Source organism: Manacus vitellinus, unplaced genomic scaffold, assembly GCF_001715985.3.
Source record: "Manacus vitellinus isolate BGI_N305 unplaced genomic scaffold, ASM171598v3 scaffold_66_pilon, whole genome shotgun sequence".
Taxonomy (NCBI): Eukaryota; Metazoa; Chordata; class Aves; order Passeriformes; family Pipridae; genus Manacus; species Manacus vitellinus.
The window spans coordinates 787,043-806,040 of record NW_021940729.1 but is presented as its reverse complement, the minus strand read 5'-3'; the positions used below and the strand labels follow the sequence as shown (position 1 = coordinate 806,040).

General features: G+C 42.9%; 1 protein-coding gene across 1 annotated transcript; it reads left to right on the top strand.

The window, feature by feature from the left end:
• The first annotated feature begins 878 nt into the window (after nt 1-878).
• PARVG (parvin gamma) lies at nt 879-18,269 on the top strand. The gene is made up of 13 exons (XM_018083629.3): nt 879-984; nt 3,420-3,521; nt 4,001-4,065; nt 6,687-6,789; nt 7,788-7,928; nt 8,328-8,443; nt 9,145-9,200; nt 10,066-10,088; nt 12,044-12,102; nt 12,224-12,292; nt 12,729-12,830; nt 16,052-16,124; nt 18,036-18,269. Exons 2-13 carry the CDS (start codon nt 3,443-3,445, stop codon nt 18,113-18,115), a joined length of 966 nt encoding a protein of 321 aa, XP_017939118.1. The 5' UTR covers nt 879-984; nt 3,420-3,442; the 3' UTR covers nt 18,116-18,269.
• Nucleotides 18,270-18,998: the final 729 nt, after the last annotated feature.

Below are 18,998 nucleotides of genomic sequence, written 5' to 3'. Positions count from 1 at the left end.
TACTCTGGGTCTTTGTTAATTTGTTGTATTGTTGTGCTTGTTTTCTGCTTAGGAAAGAGTTATGTTTGCCCCTTGCTTCAGGATTTTGGGTTAAGTTCTCAGTTACTAAGAATTCCTGGCAGCTGGAAATCTGTTTTCAGCCCACTTTCCTTTATCCCATTTTGTCCATTCTTGTCTTTGGCATGGAGCTCAATACAGGAGTCAGTCCCTTCAGAGAGTTAAACCAGACCAGCTTAGAGTGGCTGGTCTGGTCTCTCATTTTGGGGGTTGGTGGAGGACTGCTGGGTTACTTTTGCTTGCTGGGAGATTTAACAGATGTAGCTGGAACCTGCAGGAAATGTCCAGGGAAACTGGTCACTGGAGGAAGCTTTTCCTGTTTAATCAGTGATGGCAGAGGGGAGGAAGAGCAGCAGCACTGCCTAGTGGGGATAACTCTGCTCTCAGGGTTTTGGGCCCTGCTGTGGCTAATGGGCTCTCCAGGGACAAATGAGTTCATCTCCTGCCTGGATGTCTCCTTCCACCAGGTGGGTAGAGTGGTGCTGATCTGCTTTACCAAATGCTTGAAGGACCATGAGTAAAAGCAGGATTTTGGCTGTTCTTGGCTGGTTTATGGTTACGTGCCAAGCCGAAGTGAGTCTCCCCGGAGGCAGGGCAGGGCAGCAGAGCTGGGCAGTGCCATGCAGGAGTGCTCCTCTCTCTGCAGTGCTCTCTGGGGCTCCAGGAGCTGCACGTTTCCTGCATTTGTGTGCCTGTTTACTCTGGCCTGCAGCAGGGAGCAGGCACACAGCCGGTGAGGTTCCGGCTGCGAGGCTGGTTTCGTTTTCAGGAGCAGTGAGCACCACACCACTTCCCCTCACACACCCTGGCTGCCCTGCATGGCAGAGGCTCCCAGCCTGGGGCCAGTCCCCCCACACACAGATCCCATCGTGCCTGCTCGGAGAACATCTTGGAAGAGCTACTGGAGAGCCACTGGAGGACAGAACAGTAAGTTTGGGAAAAGGGACTCCTTTTTTAACCGTTCTTGCTGAGATAACGTCTGATGCTGATGGGCAAAAAGTGGCTCTTGAAAGGTCTGGCACTAAACAGGGAAGTAGAAGTAAGTTTTAAGTAAAAGTAAGTTTTAAACTCGGTGCACAATGCACATTCTCTTTTTTCCTTATTTATTTTTTTATTGCGGTTTTCTGAAGACAGAAATGTTAACATTGACATTCCCACTTGGTTTTTGTTCCCTTCTCTGTGTGATCTAGACAAGTGTTCCCAGGAAAGTGAGCTAATGCAGAGTAGGGCTTTTGTCTTTTCAAGGAGGAAGTAAAGCTGTTGAAACAGTTTGGTACCACTGGTAAGTGCTTTGTGTGTATTCTACAGGTAGTTTGTAAGCCAGAGCCCACCACTCATGAATGCTTTATCTCAGGGGTATCTGACAGCCACACTGTGAAGACCCACTCTGACCCAACTAGAGAACTAGTAGTGGCATTGCAAGGTTGTGCAATAGCCTAGTTCCTGACCTGAGAAAATTTCACTTGCAAGTCACGTTCATAGTCAATAATTAGACCTCAGTTTTATTTAAAACTGTCACAATGAAATGCCTTTACAATCAGTATTCAAGCAGTTGTCTCCTACAATGATCTAGGACCAAGGCTCATGCCACAGGAAGGGCTGCTTGTGAATGCTAATTGTTAGCAACAAACCAGTCTAAGTGGTAAATAGCTGCAGTGCTCAGGCTCTGCAATGCCTGTGGGGAATCGATATTGAGAGATGAGAGGTGAAACACAACACTGGCTCTGCAGACAAATGATGGGCTCTGAGGGGTGTTGCTGCTTAGCAATAAGATCTTGGACATATAATAAATAGCTCCATTAAAGTGTCAGCCTGATCAAAAATCAGACAGTGTCAGGAATTGGGAGGAGAGGAACATCAACATATTGACAACTCCTGATGACCAGAACCCGTTTTGATTCAAGAAGGCTGAACTGCAACCCTGTTGAAGTGGTTTTTAGGGAAGTTTCTGTATATCCTTGCTCTGCTTGTGGGTTTTTGGGGTTCTTTCCCCCCCCCCCCCCAAGGTTCTACTTCTGGGGGAAGTGCTGTCAGGGACTGGGTAATGGGCAAGTCAGTCTGGTTACCCAGAGCAGCAGTTTTAACACTGACTGAATAGGACACAGGACTGAGGCCTTAGAGGAGATGATATTACATTATTGCACATTCTGAATTTCAGGCCTTTCCTTACAGGTTTCCAAATTTTAGAGTGGCTTCTGATGTTTGGGCCACGCAGAGCCCAAGGGTGTGGCAGCACAACACATCCCTCTGAGGGGCAGATAGTCGAGGGAAATAAGAGAGACACAAGCTGAGTTTTGCAGCAAAGCTGAGAGAGTGTAAGCTGTGGTTTACACAGACAATTACCATTATAAGCAGGACTTCCCAAGGCATAACAGCTGTCAGAAACCTAATTTAAAAGTAAGTAGTCCTCAGGTTGCTCTGTATTAATTAACTTTTCTCTCTCAGGGCAGTCTTATCTCAGATAGTTCAGTTGTTCCTCAGGCACTACATGACTCAATTTCTCCTATTTTATTTTATCAAGGACGTTTTTAGAGATAGCACTCAGTTTTGCAGCCACCATAATGAAATTAAGTCCCTTGTGACCCTCTCTCCTAGTACCTTGCTGGCAATTTTAAGCCAACTTGAATTACCAGATTGATGTGCAAAAGCATCCAGTGGCTATTTTGTACCAATATTCTCGCCTTGGCAAAATCCCTGTTAAAATAAAATACATGTTCACAAAGCATTTTGACTGGAGCCTGTAATAAATATGTGAGGGAGAGCCTTCAGAGCTGCAGATTCCAATAACTCTAACTTTTTGCTGAGTTTCAATCTTTGCCAAGCTAAAGCATCCTGGTTTTTTTAGTCTTGTGGACTTTAGGCAAGCACTTAAAACTGAATATTCCCTGCCATGTAAGCTGCCTGTTAGAGCCTGGCTCTGTCTTTGGTGTTATCTGTGTAGGCAGCATGGTAATTTAACTACTGTGGTCTTGATTTAATAGTCTCTAAGTATTGGTAATTTTCAAATTTTCTAGCAGATACTTGTTAATACCTTGGGACTGAAAGTTTTTTTAATTTCAATTGAAATAGGATTTTACTCACCTATTAGAGGTAAAACAGAATTAGATGGAATTACAGCAAGTTTTAGTGCTTCAGGGCTTTTTCTCCTACATTTTGATGATTAACAGGAAAAATGAAAATTGTTTTTAGCTTCTTTTTCTTTACATACATTTAAATATATTTTCAGGGTTTTTTTTAAAACAATCCACTGATCATGAAACAGTAACTGATAAAACCCCCTTCAGTTTGTTTTCTTCTTAGCAATAATTTTGATCTTTATGTGCCTTTACTAATGATCCTTTTCCCCCCATATTTTTTATCAGTTTACCAGGAGTGAGAAAAGACAATGGATTCAGACTTTTTAAATGTGTTTACACAGCCTTCTACAGTTGATCAGTTCCTAAATGAGACCGTCATTGCTAAAGGTATGTACTTTATGAACCTGGAGAGAAAAAGGTCCAAAGAACCACCTGAAGAACCAAACAGAAAATGTGCAGTGCAGATGAATTGTATATTTTTCAGCAGTGATCCCATGGTTTTATCTGTGTGTAATTTGGCTGCTGACTCTTTGGAGGCAGATCATGAAGAAGCAATACAAATTCCAGCTGGTTATTTAAATGAAATTTAAATAATATAAGGTTCTGACCGACTTTATTTTCCTCTTTCCAGAATTGTCCATCCAGATCTTACTGGTTTGAATTACACTGAAGCATCATTTCCAACAGCAGTTTTAATAGTCTGATGTACCATTTTTTCACTGATAAGGAATCAATTAAAACAAAAAATGGCAGTGTTTCTACATAGGGCAATTAGTGATTATTAGGAATATCAAACTCGCAGCAGATTTTGCCACAAACTTGCAGTAGTCATATCTGACAGTGGTAATGTTTGCTTCCTTCCACAGGTGAGAAGAGGAAACTCATAAAACCCACCTCAAGCAACAATCCCAAGTTGGAACAATTAAAACAGGTACCACTTCTTTCACTATATTGTTTAACCCTCACCTCGGGTTGTTTTAACCTGTTGACTTAAAGGAACCAGAGAACCTGTTGTGTTCAGCCCAGTGCTTAGATCCCACTCTCTACAAGTGGGAATGAGCTCTGAACCAGAGCTTTTGCCTCAGAACAGTGTCAGGGTGGTTGGGGCCAAACAGGACCAAGCTTCAAATGCAGTGACCAGTGCTGGGTGTGAAGCTGAGTGCAGTTCAAAAACTGAGTTGTTTCTTGGGTGACACCTCTCCTAGCCTGGGAGATGTGGGTGAGGCACACCAGAGACATCCAGCTGTTGCTTCCTTGTGATGAGAATCCAGCTGCACTGGTCCCATGATAACAAGTTTTAGGGTTGCTTCTTATCTGTCTTGTCTTCTGCCTCCACTCGATGGAGCCTGATGGGGATAGAGAGCAGAGGGAGAAGGGATGGAGAGCATGCATGCAACTCACCAGGAATCCAGGAGAAAAGCTTTCAGGTTGTTGTAGGGTACACTGCCTGCTTGAGGTAATGGGAGGGGTGAATCCTATTTCACAGGAAAGTGCTTTATTTCCCAGTAATTTTGACACCCCCCACGCCCCGTGTGCTCAGTCACTGCCTTTCTCTAATGGCACAGCCCAGGGGAAGGCTCACACACTGCAATTCCCTGGAAGAAAATGGCATGTCTCTCATGAGACCAGCACTTCTTGCATTGTGGAGGTGCTGAAATTGTTATAAATATTATGAAAAGCAGCTCAAGCTGTGTGCTGATGTTTGTGTTATCTGGCATTTATAAACCCGTGGATAGGTGCGTTCCTGTATTACGTTTTTGGGCACATTTGATCAAAAAGATTTGATTTTTGTGTCAGGCTTTCACAATGTTTCTATACAGAAGAGAAAATCTGAAAGGTGGTGCTGCAAAATGCAATTATGTTGTCTACAGAAACACTGGATTTGTTCATTCCAGATTGCCAAAAATGAAGAGTTTCACTCAGTTTATTATCTCTGTGAGCTTCAGTGCTTAATCCATTTTCTGACAGGGATTCCTGAAAGAATGTTCTTCATTGTCTAATTTATTTTCTTTGCATGATGTGGAGGTGGAAATTGAGTCCTGAGGGAGGCACAGCCCTCTGGGTGCCCATCAGTGCCACTTGATTGTCTTCTTAATCTAAAGAATTGATGCTTCTCTAGAGAAGGGGTTGGGATGGAGACAGGGACAGGGAGGTGTCTTCAAGGGAAGCAAGGAAACTGTCTTGGGAGAAAGATTTTTCACTGTATTTTCATTTTGAGGTGTCTTTGGAGAACTAAGGAATGAGAAGTGGCTCACTGTGGTTACTATAAATATCGAGCTGCATGTAGAATAGAAGATGGTTACACTGGGCAGCCAGCAGCAAACTTCTCCAAGTATTCCTTTCCTCCTTTTTAGACACAAGGCTCTGCCCTGCAGCTGAGTGGGTCAGAAAGCAGAGCTGTGTGAGGTGCAGGCCGTGGATGTGGCTGGTTGGAGCTGAGATAGCAAGTGAGGGATGGGACAGGTCTGTCCTCAGCACTATGTGCTGCTTTTCTGACTTCCCTCTGTATTTGAGGTACTGCTCTACCCCTCACACATCTGAAGCAAGCATTAGCTGAGGAGCACAGCCTTCTGCTCTGGAACACTCTTAGCACACAATTTGTGTTACACTTTGGCAGGTTCTCAGTTCAGGCATTTGTCGTTCCTTGTGCAGTTTCAAGCAAGATATTTATATTTTTTTCAAACCCTTTTTACATTTTTGTTAATGTTGGATAACTCACAGGGACCTGCTATGAATTTTCTCCTCTGTTTACAGCAGACAAACTCCAGACACTCCCTCAAATAGTGATACAAGCAATACCCCTCCTTCTTTCAAGAGGGATGTCCATGTTAGCAGCCAGCTGGGGCTACTGCTTTTCTGTTCTGCTTCAGCCTTTCCATCAAAATATGTGGATAAAACACATGCTTGGGGAAGTGCTTAGGAGCTTCATGTAGGAGCACATGTGATTCCTTTCCCATTGTAGCCAGCTCTCCTTGGCTTCCTGAGCAGCTGCCCCTTGCAAAGGCAGGAGGGCTATTGGAAAGGCTGGTGGGAGGATTGCCATGTAAGAAAACCCCAAAAAGGTATTTGGGGACTGTGCAGTATAATAATGCAAAAAGGAAAAGGAAACAAAAGTAGGAGAGGAAAGGGAGGAGTGGGAGTAACGTGGATGAGTACAAGGAATAACCCACAGAATGAGTGAAACCTCTTTTCTTACAAACTTCTGCCTGGCAGCTGAATTTGTGTGAATTCTGTGATATATGATAAAGGCAGGGGGTGGGAAGTGTAATGTGCAGCCTTTTCCTTGCTGGAAGTGGGAATGGGTCTCCCAACTCTATAACCATTCCACAGAATTCATAGGAATATAACTAGTGAGGTGTCTACCTCACTTGAAAAGCGGGAAGAACTAACTGATACTTCCCTTTAAAAACCAACCAAAAAGCACAAAGGACATGGAGGTTGAAAGCAAACCAAGATGTGATAAGGGACTACAGAGAAAGGTGAAGCACAGCCTAGTGCTATTCTGTCTAAACAACAGGAATATAACTGCAGCTGCTTTGTTTTCCTCTGCAGTTTTTGATTGACTGGATTAACAGAACTCTGCAAGAGGAACACATAGTAGTTAAAAGTCTGGAAGAAGACCTGTTTGATGGGTTGGTACTTCATCACCTCTTGGGTAAGCTGTTCCTTTGAGTTTAGTTCCCAGACACGTCACAGGGGAACTTCCAGATCAGAGACTAAACCTCCCAACTCGCACTGGCAGTGACCTGCCAGGGTCTCACTTCCCTAGCAGAGGAAGCACTGCACTGAACCAACTGTGACAATTGCAATTCTGAGCAAAAGCCCCAATGATCCACCGTTGTTTTACATAATTATTTTACTTCTAGGAAAATCTTTTGACCTGCTAGTCGACACAATAAAAAGGTTTTGCATTTTGAAGTGCGAAATTCGGCGTGTCTGAGAGAAAGGAGGATTTCATAAGTGAGGAGCACAGAGGTGACTTGTGGTGCTCTGAGAAACATTGGATGGAATCAGCACTGTAATATACATGTTTTCCTGCTTTAAAAAAAAATTAAAATTAAACAGCTCTAGGTCTAAAGAACTGGGCTGGAACTGGAACTGATAAAAGTCTAAAAGAGGCTTTTGGTGCTGTGTGGTGCTTGTATGAAGGTGTGACCTCCTGGAGCAACCTGTTGTTTGTTTTGATTTCTCCATCTCTCCTCTCCCTACTATATTTTTCTTTCCCTTTTCACTCTCTTTGTGGATGTCTTTCAAATCATGTCTCCTTTCCACCAAGGCTGAGAACAGCAGCATGGACAGGATTGGCTTGTTTTCATAGTTGCCTGAGGATTTCTTTGTAAACCATCTACAGGAAAGATTCACTCGTAGGGTTTCTGTAGCATCCATTAAGAAAAGAAGGAATGGAGAGTGTTGGGGGATGATCCTGCAAGGAATGACTTGAGTCCTCTCCCTTTTGCAGAGCTTCACTGATTTTACTGAGGCTTTCAGAGAGCACAGGAGTTTAACAAGGCATAAAGGCCGTGGGGCTGTGGAAGCAATCAAACATCTAAAACAAGGCTTCGTGTGCTTTGCTGCCATTTCGTGGTTCTGATTTATTTATTTATTTTTTTAATTTTTTTTTTTGCCTTACACTTCCCGTGGACTGTCTCAAAGAAAAGCTGGGGTCCCTCAAGCTGGATGTCGACAAGATCGCGTTGACGGAGAAGAAGCAGCGGCAGAAACTCTCTGTGCTCATGGCAGCTGTGGCCAAGTGTCTGCAGCTGGAGGAGGGTCAGCTGAAGTGGAGCGTGGAATGTAGGTGCAGAAGTGAAACAGGAGGAAACTATCCATCACAGGGCTTCTGCTGGGAGGCAAAGAGCTGCCAGAACAGCAATTAAACAGCCTGTTTTCAACGACTGGTTGAATCAAAAGTGAGACAGGAATCCCTGCCCCTGACTGGCTCTGCCTCCCCTGGGTGTGTGGCTTGGGGGTCCCTTACCAGCCTTCAGTGTCCACACACGTGTCTCCCAACAAGAACTTTGAAGCTGTGCTATTGCTAAATGGTGATGTTGTACAAACCCCAGTCTGGTGTCCCACCTCTGCTATGGTCCCCCACGACTTTGGGATCCTCTGCACAGGGAGAATTCCCGATGCTGGAGGGAAGTTTACTCGTTTTGCACACTGAACAGTGTTTTCTTTCTTGCCATGGAACAGCTATCTTGACAAAGGACCTGCTGAGCACACTGCACCTGCTGGTTGCAATAGCAAAGCACTTCAATCCCAACCTGGCTCTGCCTCCAAATGTTCAAGTGGAAACAATCACCATTGAGGTATTTCTAGTTCCAATAGGACCCAGAGTCTTTTCACAAGGCTAACTTGCTTGGAATTGTATCTATATTTTCTGTGAGCCTTTTAATTTCTCAGCTTGTTGGATTAGATTTAGTTTTCAGTTCAGCTCTACTTTTTAAAGGGGAGAAACACTATGCTGTTTCTCTTCCTTGATCAAAAAAAAAAAAAAAGGAATTATCCAAACTGAAAACAGCTTTTGGTGCCTGTAAAGAGGAAAAAGAAGATATTCTGCTGTTACTGTCTCTAAATGTTTTAAAGTAGAAGCCTATACTCATAAATTATGACACTGGTTTGTTGCTGAGGGTTTCTTTCTTTAGGGGAAGGGAGTTTTTACTGGCCTGTCTCTTCAGGCTGTCAGTTGGGGGAAGCACTGTTTTTTTGATGCTATGTGGAGTACTGAGAACTATATAGAGGGGAAAAAAGGAACAAGGATGTAAGAAAAGCTCCCAAGGGGCTTTAGAAATAGTCAAGAATTGCCATCCTAAATTTAAGCATCCCAGAAAACTGAAGTCCTCTGCAGGGGGGATTTATCTGTGAGTGGCAGGCCGTGGCACAAGGTTATTATAAGGCAGGGGTGACCACCTCCAGTGCTGCAAACAAGTCATGAAAGCCTCGTTACTGCTTTTGATTTCTCTCTGTGTGTGTGTGCCAAACTCCAGTTTTTTTATTGTCCTTTCAACAGAACACCTCCAGAGGATTAAAGGCATCAAATGCGGTGGAAAATATCACAGACAACAAGTAAGAGGGGATATATCTGGTTTTTTTAACACTGTCAACCAGAAAAGAACCATTGTGGGTGTGTTCCCCCTTGGAAAAAATAGCTGGGATCATGGTGATGACAAAGGGTGCAAACCCAGGCTTGCATATGCATTTGAGCTGTTTCTCTGATTTCTTTCCTTTTTTTATCCCCCCCTTCAGATTTGGTATTATGACAGAAGAGCTTTCTTTATTCCTTACCTAAACTTCTCTAAAATAATATGCGTGATTATTTCTAAGGCTTGGTGTGGAATTTCATAGCAAATACAGTAATAAAATCCCAGTACTGTAAATCTACCTGTGCTAGACTAAACTAGAAATTTTCTAAAGCCACAAAGGTTTAAGTGTATTTTTAATTCGCTGCTGTTGTGTCATTAAATAGAGAAAGGAGGCAATTCCTTCCTTATTTTGCTGAGAAAGAAAGGTTTGTTGAGTTTATGAGGTACTGCCATTATCAAAGGAGTTAAGTAGTAAGATACCATTTATATACTGAGAAAATATGGATTTCATTCCAAGAACTAGAAACAGATTTTCCTACTATCATTTTTATATGCCAGAACATCTTCAAACTCTAATATCATGAGCAGCTTATTGGAAGAGGATATTAAGGATTGTGCTTATAAAATTCATTGGTCTGTGGGCCAGTTAAAATCTCACAGGCTTCCAGGAGCTTATGCAGATAAGAAGTGTACTTAGAAATGTCTCTTGGAAAGTCACTCTGACATGAAGTTAATGGCACTTGGAGCTCTATCTCCTCCTTTACAAGATAGCAGATAAGCTTTGCTTATGAATAAGGTTGGCTCTGCTGAATGATTTTTCTAATTCCTGCTTTTTATTGCACTTCCAGAGAGAGCACAGAAGCGCAGTCAAGTAAGTGCTGGCACTGCCAAGTGCAGTGTTCCATTATTGTGTGCTGTTATACACCGTGTCCTGAGCCATTTTTACCTCACCATAAAATCAGTGTGCTCCCACTAAAGTCAGTGGAGATTCAGGGATTTTTTGATTTTTTTTCCTGGTGTTTTTCTCCAAATGTTAATGTCTGTTCATATCATCACAATGCAGTTTGGGAATTGGGTGGCCACTTTGCCCTTGGATTGCAGGCAAGAGATGGGAGGTGAGACAGGAAATGATGACCCAACAAAGCCTTGTCCGGGAGCAAAATATGTCATGGATTTATGGAACTGTTTATGACCATAAAGCCTTCAGGGTTGTGCTTGTTGCTCCCAAAGTTCCAATGCACTTTCCACAGTTTGCAAACTAGATTTTGAAATCTACTGGTGGCAGCTCAGTAAAAGCAACATCCCCAGAGGTTTTACCCTTTAGTGCTTTTCAGGGCTGTGAAACACTTGAGGGGAAAAATATCCACGTGCACAGAGCCTGCAGAAGGTCTGGGCACTGCTCAGGCTTCAGTGGGAGCTGCTCTTCCTTGTAAAGAAGGTAAAGGAGCACGTTGCATCCCCAGAGATCCAAGGCAACTGTTTCAACTCCCTGCTCTGCCCTTTATTTTCGTGTTTTCATGCTTTGCAGAGGTCCAAACTATGTCATCTAATACGTATTTATCACTCATTCCACTGGGTGTTCTCTAGCGTGGGCTGAAATTGTGACAATAAAAACAGGAAAAAAAAACCCCAACCCAACCCATAACGAGGTGTTTCTTTCAGTGGGTTGGTTCTGCTGTGAAGAGAAATCTGCAATTCACTCTTCCAAATGCTCACTCTCTCTGTTTTTGACGCGGAGAGAAATCCCAAAGCGTGGCTCCAGGAGAGGGCTCTCCAGTTTGCACGGCGGCTGCAGGTTTCAGGCTGTTGCTCAGGGGTTTGTTTGATGGATTCCCCTTTTCCCTGGCACTGCTCCTGCAGCAGCCCCCCAACAGGGAGCACAGGGAAACGTGAGGAAACCCCTTCACAAAGGAGGCTTCCCTGGCGCTGTCTTTTGGGAGGAATATTCCCTAAACAGAGCTCCCTTTGCTTTCCTGCAAAAGGTGCTTCTCCGTTTAAAAAAAAAAACAACACTGCTTTTCCTGTAGAAACTGGCTCTCCTTTTAATTCTGCTGCCAGAGTGCTCTTCATTTTTAGGAGTGTTTCAGAGGCTTTGTTCATGCCTGAATCAGTGTCGTGGCTGAGTGAGGAGCTGGATCCTGCTCTCACTAAACCTGGGCTGAAAAGGGAGGTGAGGGTGGGCATTCCATGAATCTCCTTTCCTTAGAAATGAGCTGTGTGCCAGCTCAGTGCCAGCTCAGTGCCAGCTTTAAACTGGTCATTTTTGAGGTCCCAGAGTTTCCAGAGGAAGGGCAATGTCTCCAAACTTGTGGTTTTTTTGAAGGAAGGAGACTGGTTTTTCTGCAGATTTGATGTACGTGATGTTTCTGTTGGGGCAGAGCAGTAAAATGGACAACTCCTCTTCTCCCAGTATTTCATCCCAGAGGTTCAGGGTCAAAAGAACCATAAGTGAAAAGAGATAAACTTGGCCATTGCTCAGACTGGTGGCAGCACAAATCTTGAGAACCTCTGCAGGGAATTACCTTCAATAATTTCTTTATTGAATGATTCAGTTCAATTCAATAATTTCATTATTGAATGAAATAAATTGTCTTCTGTGATGTAATCAGACCGAAGGGAAGCCTGTCACCCCGTCCTCTGATAAATACAAATAAAATAAAATAAATAAATACATAAATACAAAAGCAGGATCTCTCCCCACCCCCCTAACAACTCTGTTCCTCCCTGGTTTTTAAGTTGCAAATACCTTTCTCCTTCTGGAGCCACATTAAACCTCTGAGCTGACAGTTATTTAAAATAAAACCAATTAATGTTGTTTTGATACAGATGATGCCTTTGATGAATTATTTAGCCGTGCTCCAGATAAACTGGAGGCTGTCAAAAAGGTAATTTACTTTTTTTTAGTAGACGTCAAAATCTGTTAGGCAAAACATAAAAGTTAAATCTCCACTGAAAAAGTTATTTTTTTCTTTCCCCCTCCCTCTCTTCTCCTTCTGTTTTCTTTAGGTGTTTTTGCAATTTGTCAACCAGCACGTTGGAAAATTAGGATTAAGTGTGAAAGACATTGAATCTCAGGTAAACCAGGTTTTGTCAGTGTTTCCTCTCACCACCAGGAATCCTCCTTTTTGTTGTAGCAATTTAAAATCTGGCAACATAACAATGATTTCCAGGTTCAGGTTGAGATATCAAGCTTCAGCCTCTGAAGTTATTGAAAAAGTATTGAAAAAATACAGTCATTTATAGTTACACATTTGTCACTTGTGTCTCTCTCCACACCTGGAATAGTTTGCTCTAACAGCTGTCCTTTTACAAGGTCATATCTTCACTAATATGAATTTGGGAGCCTTATCTATCTAAATATGAAGTTCACTGTGGAAAAGAGGTTGAGGGAGCTGAGTCATAAGACTGTGATTGCCAGAGTAACTAACATTTAAATTCCTTTACTGCTGGAATGGCATTTATGGGAATAATTTACTAAAGCCAAATAATTTTCAGATCGTTCTTCCTCTAGTTTTCAGATGGAGTTATCTTACTTATCTTAATTGGACAACTGGAGGGTTACTTTCTGAATCTGAGGAACTTCTTCCTGACTCCAGCCAGCACCACGGAGATGGTGGGTTGTTCTGTAACCACTTGGAGCTTGAGACAGCAAACACCTCGTGTGTTCAGTGCCTTTGATGGCAGTGGAGGGCTCTGCTGCTGCTGTGTGGGAAGTCAGACCCCTGCAGGCTTTGCAGGGTGTGTGTTTGGGACTGCACAAACACACCTTTGGTGCTCTTACAAGACCTTGGTGTCTTCAAAATCAGCGTCTCGTGGGAGGCAAACAGCTGTTTGCACCTCTTGCATTTGTTTGGCACCTCTGAGCTCCTGGAGCCTCCTGGTGAAATGTAGAGGGTCTGTGTGCTGGGGAATCAGGGGGCTATCCCCTACAAGCCTGTCCTGCAGACATTTTTAGGGGATGACACCCCTTGCATGGCAGAACTGGATCCCTCTGGGTTTTTCTACGCTGTCCTAAAAATATACCTCAATCAAGACATGGCCAGAACATCTTGAAGGCCCCCTCTGCTTGGAAAGCTCTGGAGAGTTGACATCCTTTCCTCCCTGGAGGCTGGGAGCTGTAACCCCCCCAGCCAGACCTGCTTGGCAGCTTTTGCAACCTTTAGCAGGCAGATTTCATCTGGGCTTTAGGAGTAAAAGCTGTCATCAGCCAGAGGGTACCATGTGCTGGGCTGCCTCCTCCACAGGTCTGGAATGTTGATATGTTTTGAGGTATTTGAGATATTTTCAGCTTGTCTCTGCTGGGCAGGGGTTTTTCATTTGGGTCACAGAATAGCTCTGAAAATCTTGACACTGGAGCTGTTTTGGCTGGGTTATACTCAGATTTCTGAAGGTGAAATGTGTCAGATCCTTTTCAGTTGAGAAGGAAATGTCTCCTCTGGTGTGGTTTGCATTACAGCTTCCCCACACAGATGAAGCTTTTGTCTGATTTCCAGCCTTAGCACAGTCAGTGTCTTATTTGTAATGGAAATTCTCAGAGGTCCCATAATAATGAATAAATATTCCCATGGAGCTTTTCATCAAAACATTTAAAAGCACAGTTGTTTGAGACCTGTGTTCAAACACCAACATTTCATTGCTGTCAGCTGGGTAACTGTTTAAGGTATTAGGAAAAAATAGATTTATTTTTTTTTTTAAATCTAAGAACAGGGAAAATATATTTTGAAGGGCATTTCCTTGGAGCAGTTTTTCTTCCTTTTCTCCTTCACCCAGTTTTCAGAATTGTTAGGCCTGGTCCACTGACTTGGAAAGAAATTTTTAACTTTTTCATTAACTTTATCCAGAGGAAGTCAATGAATATTTTCTTATTTAAAATTTCATAGATAACCGTTTTGGTTTTGGTTCAGCCCTATTCAAGCCTCACAGATTTCTCTCTAGAAATGAGATATTCCTACAATTCAGGTACAAATCAGAGCTCTGACTTCCCAGTTCTTACCCTGCACATCACTGGCATCAGAGAAGAATATAATGGGGTTGGGCACTGCTTCAGAACAGTTCTTTCCACTGGAGTAATTTCATTTTAGCAAAGCTCCTTCTGAGCACTGGGCTTGCTGTTGAACAGTTTGCCAAAGTGGTATTTAGCATTTGCTTCTCCTCTGATGTTCATTACAAGATGCACAGTGGGATGACACCATAACTAAAAATATTGATCGACCGTAGTTCAGCTGTCACTTGGACATAAAACATGTCTCTCAATTCCCCCGTGCTTTTTGACTCCCTGTCATTTTAGACATTAATTGGTGCAGCAAAGTGGGAAGATGTAACCTTTGCTGAGATTGAAAAGATCTCATTTGTGTTGTTCAAGTGATGACAACCACAGGCACTGTTCTGATCGACTTCCACTCCAGCTGAAGGGACAGCTGGACGTTCAGAGCTTCACTTCATGAACTGCAGGGAGGGGAAATGAGGCTGGAAGGAGTGAGAGTGAGGAGGAAATGGATACCAGAAATAGGGAGGGACGGGGGGATGAGGAAACCAGGAGCAGATGAGCCTTAAGGTCCCTTCTAACCCAAACCATCCCATGACAGAAATCGGGATGTGATCAGCCTGCAGGTGCAAGAAGACAACTCTGTGTGTGTGTGGGGGGGGGGGGTTGCAGGGTTTTTGGGGTGTTTATTGCCAAAAAAATGAGGTTTGCAGGTAACTGTAAAGAAGTCCACCTCTGGCTGCTCATGTGCAGGGAAAGGTGTGCATTCTGTGACAAAGAATATGATCACAAAAGCGTTCAGGTTGAAATTAGGGGTGAGCTTTGTAAAGTCAAGAGGTGAAGATGATGATGATGAAGGAGGGCCCCCAGGGCTTCTCAAAACTGTGTGAACTCGATACTTTTGCCAAAACATGCCCAGAACTGAAACACTCCGAATGTCCTGACTCCTGTCCAGTTGTAAATCCTGGAGAATTGTCCAGCTGGAAGTGCAGCTGGATAAAACAATTTCCTTTTTCAAGCTTTCTTTTCTTTGGTAATTATTAGTTTTTCTGGCTGAAGATTCATTTTGAAATCTGCATGTTGTCATTCCTTGAAAATCTCACATGCATTCCAGAGAGGGAAATGTGGCCCTTTTACCTGTGCTGGTTCATTAAGGGAACAATTAAAAAAACCATTCACAACTGCTGCTTATGTGTGTGATACTGTTTTGATGTGGGAAGGGAGAGAAAAACCAGAGGAAAACTTTGAGAAAAAGCTCCAGCCTTCATTCATAGATGTGTTTAGTTCCTCATGAGTATTATTGAGGATATCATTTATGCTCTTATTGTGTGTGGACACCCTTATGTGGTCCAGCAGAAACTTTTAGCTCACAAATACAGCTGATCCAGAGATTTCCCATCTGGAAATTCTGAATAAGACATGCAGAACTTTTTCCTTCTGTATTTTTTGTTTGTTCCAGGTGTGGTAGGCATGTGGGCATTGTTAAAAAACCCAGAAATAAGCTCCATGCATCTATTAGATCCAGTTAAGAATCTGGCCTGTTTTCCCCATGGGAATATCCATTAACACAAGTCTTTCACTTGTGAAGGTCTATTTTTGACTAGATGGATTCCTCTGCCCATCTCATGGGATACATTTTGCTGGAGATGGATTTCACATCTAATTTTATATTATAATTGGTAGAAATTCTGAAGAGCACTCCATGAAAACTAAGGAGATGAATATGAGTGCATATTTATGAATCAGTATCTTTAGCTACTAGAGAAATATTTTCTAAAGCCTTCTGGCCACTGCACTGTCAGGGAGAAAATATTATAATATTTTCTATTATATTAATCTCTCTCAAACAGCTCCACAACGTTAACCTTGCCTTGGACTTGCTGGCAGATGGAGGTCTTCTGAATTTTTCAGTGAACTCCGAAGGTGAGTCATGGCGTGCAAACTTGTCTGGAATAGAATTGCTAATATCCTGGCTTAGCAAAAATTAGATTAATTGCAGAGAGCAGGTTCTGCAATGTGACACATTTCATTATATGGCTGCCCCACAGCTCCTCGTTCAGAAATGAACAGTAGTGGTAAAATAAGACTTGTTTTGAACAATCGTTATTTCTCTACTAAAAAAAGTTGGATTGTTATAAGTTTAGTAACTTTACACTAAAACTGGTTGGTAATTCAGTATTTGTTAAAGATTTAAACCAGTGACAGCTCCCAGGGAAATTACAGCAGCTGAGCTGGAGGGAAAATTATTTTCCCATTTCATAAAAAAGTTTCAGTGCGTTAAAAGCAAGTTTGTTTCACGTGGGAAGAAACCTTGCAGAATATGTCTTGAAAATCAGAAACACTGATCACTCTATCTAAACCCAGCAGAGCTGGTGGGTCAGTCTCCTGAATATGAAAATCATAGGTTTTAAGCTTTTCTTATGCTTGGTTCAGACCTGGGAGCTGATCCAAGTGAGTGCTTTCATCACTGGATCAATATACAGGCATGTTCCACCACCAAAAAAAACCCCATAACCAAAAAAAAGCTTCATTTGGATGAGTTCCAATTTTCCAATTAACAAAAATATGGTTCAGAAGTTCCACAAAGAATGTTTTACCAGCTCCTGGTGGGCCGAGGGATGTGGGTGCATCAGTGGGTGGTGCTGGGACTGCACAGCCTGACCCCTTGCAGGGCACAGCCCCCATCCTTCCTCCACCAAGCCCAAAAGCCTGGAGTTGAATAAGAAAGTCAAATCTTTATTGAAAATGGAAAGGATTATCTCAACCCCTGGTAATTACTTCTGAGGTGGATGTGTGTGTTTGGTATGTGACATTTGGAATCATGGAGAGGGGAAGATGGAATTTAGGACTTTGGGTTTTTTCTTCTGTTCTCTTTTTTCCATGAATGATTTGGTGATGTCAGCAGTTTGCCTGTGGGCTTTTTGCTGTGTCACATAGAGCTGGGAGTCTGAAAAGCTAAATAGCCTTTATTTATGTTAATGTTAAAAGAGTGAGCTCAGGTCTCCATGCTGAGATCCACCTTCTGTGTGAAAGGAGATAAATCCATGCTTTCCTCCCTTCCCTCTGGCTGTTCTGCACTGCCTCAAACACAGAGTTGATCAGGATAAGAAATGCTGGTGCCAACATCTCCAAGTCCTTTTTAGCTTCCCTGGGAAAACCTTCAGCTAGTGAGTAAATTTAATATGATTTAAGGGTACTTATTACAGCTACACTACTTAGGCTGCTCCAGGATCTCATTTACCAGTGTTTCATTGTTAATCTTGCTCCCAGTGATTTACAACATTGTAAGAAGAACAGTAAACCCTCTGAATCAGTTACCCTCTTCCACTGCAGTTATTAAATACAAGAGCAGTTTGTTTAGCCAAGAACACAGAAGCTGGAAAACTAAATGAAAACAAACAAACCAAAAAAAGAAAGCAGCCAATGGCAACGAAAGATGATGGAAATATTACAACAACAAAAATAAAGTGTCAGGTAATTCCCAACATGGTTCCTGACATAGAAGAATCATAAACAACTAAGGCTAGAAAGCCCTATTAAATTATCTACTCAGTTCTCTGCTAGTGAAACATTATTTCTTACTATGCATTATTTACCCTGTCTTACAGCAAGATAGGGCAGTGAAGGTCCCTTTTCCTCAAGTTCCTTTAATAAATAATTGGTTTTCTAGCTCTGTAGTTCCTATTTTGCTTCTCGTTGCAATTAGATTGTCTCAGTTCCCGTTCTAATTGGGGAAAGGTGGAAGATCCTTTGGCAGTTGCAGTCTCTTTCTGTTCCAGGCATTGCTAAATACTTCCCATCTGCTTTTGTTGTCCCTGGTTTGTGTATCCACAGATATTGTGAAGGGAGATATGAAGACTACAATGAGGATTCTCTATTGCTTGTATTCCAAGTACAAGACCAAAGAAGCATGAAGGACAAGGCCAAAAGCTTGAGCTTTTATTTTTTTTTCTCCCCCAGCATGTCACGGCGTGATTTTTGGATTCCCAGCTCTGTTTTCCGCTGCTTCTGTGCCTGAACTCGTGTTTGACACTTGCTGTGTTAACATTGCATGTGCAAGTCTGTTATTCATGCAACCTTTCACATATACAGCCTGAGTGACTTTAAATATTGTGTGTCCATGGCCAGTGTAATTCTGTGGCTGTAGCTCTTGTTCCAGACCCTGCCTTTTGTTTTCTCCAGTGCTGCAAAGAGGTGCAATGTGTGTTTTTTCTGGACTCTGAGTTCTTTGCTCCTTAAGGTGAATTTGGAAGTTGTTTTTGCAGCCTCCCCACTTTTCCTGCTTCTGAGTCGCTCTGGAAAGCGGAGAGGTGAAGACTGAGACCCACTTGAAGCTCAAGTTCAAAACCTGCTTTGGAGAGGTGGCCAGAGCTTGTCAGACAAGAGGATATGGATTGGACACCAAGTGAATAGGCAGCAGAAAGGAAATCTGAACTTACTGAGTGTTTGATGAATGTTCCACTGCTCAGATATGGAGAAGGAACTCAGATCAACGTGAGGCTGTGCAGTGACACAGGGCTCTCCTGCACAGCTGGAGGAAGATGCCCTTCTTTCCTTGCCAAGCCAGTGCCAAGCTGTGGCTGGCTCCAGCCTGCTGCAGCCCTACTGTAATCTTTGAGTGGCAGGAATCCCAGTTCCTGTGTCAAGCAAGAAAGACTCACATGGCCACACTTTCTCTCCAGTGAGAGGTGGATAGTTGCTGGCTTCCTCTGCAGCTGGGAGAGACCATCACGGGTGGGATTAGTGAAACTCAGCTTCCACCACTTCTGGCAGCTCAGTTGTGCTGCAGGGGCTCTC

Bases quoted from the DNA above. Each gene is read 5' to 3' on its own strand.
- PARVG (XM_018083629.3), top strand. From the start codon at position 3,443: ATGGATTCAGACTTTTTAAATGTGTTTACACAGCCTTCTACAGTTGAT. The intron at 6,790-7,787 runs GTAAGCTGTTCC...ACTGTCTCAAAG, and splicing joins GGTACTTCATCACCTCTTGG to AAAAGCTGGGGTCCCTCAAG. The intron at 12,831-16,051 runs GTGGGTTGTTCT...TCTCTCAAACAG, and splicing joins CAGCCAGCACCACGGAGATG to CTCCACAACGTTAACCTTGC.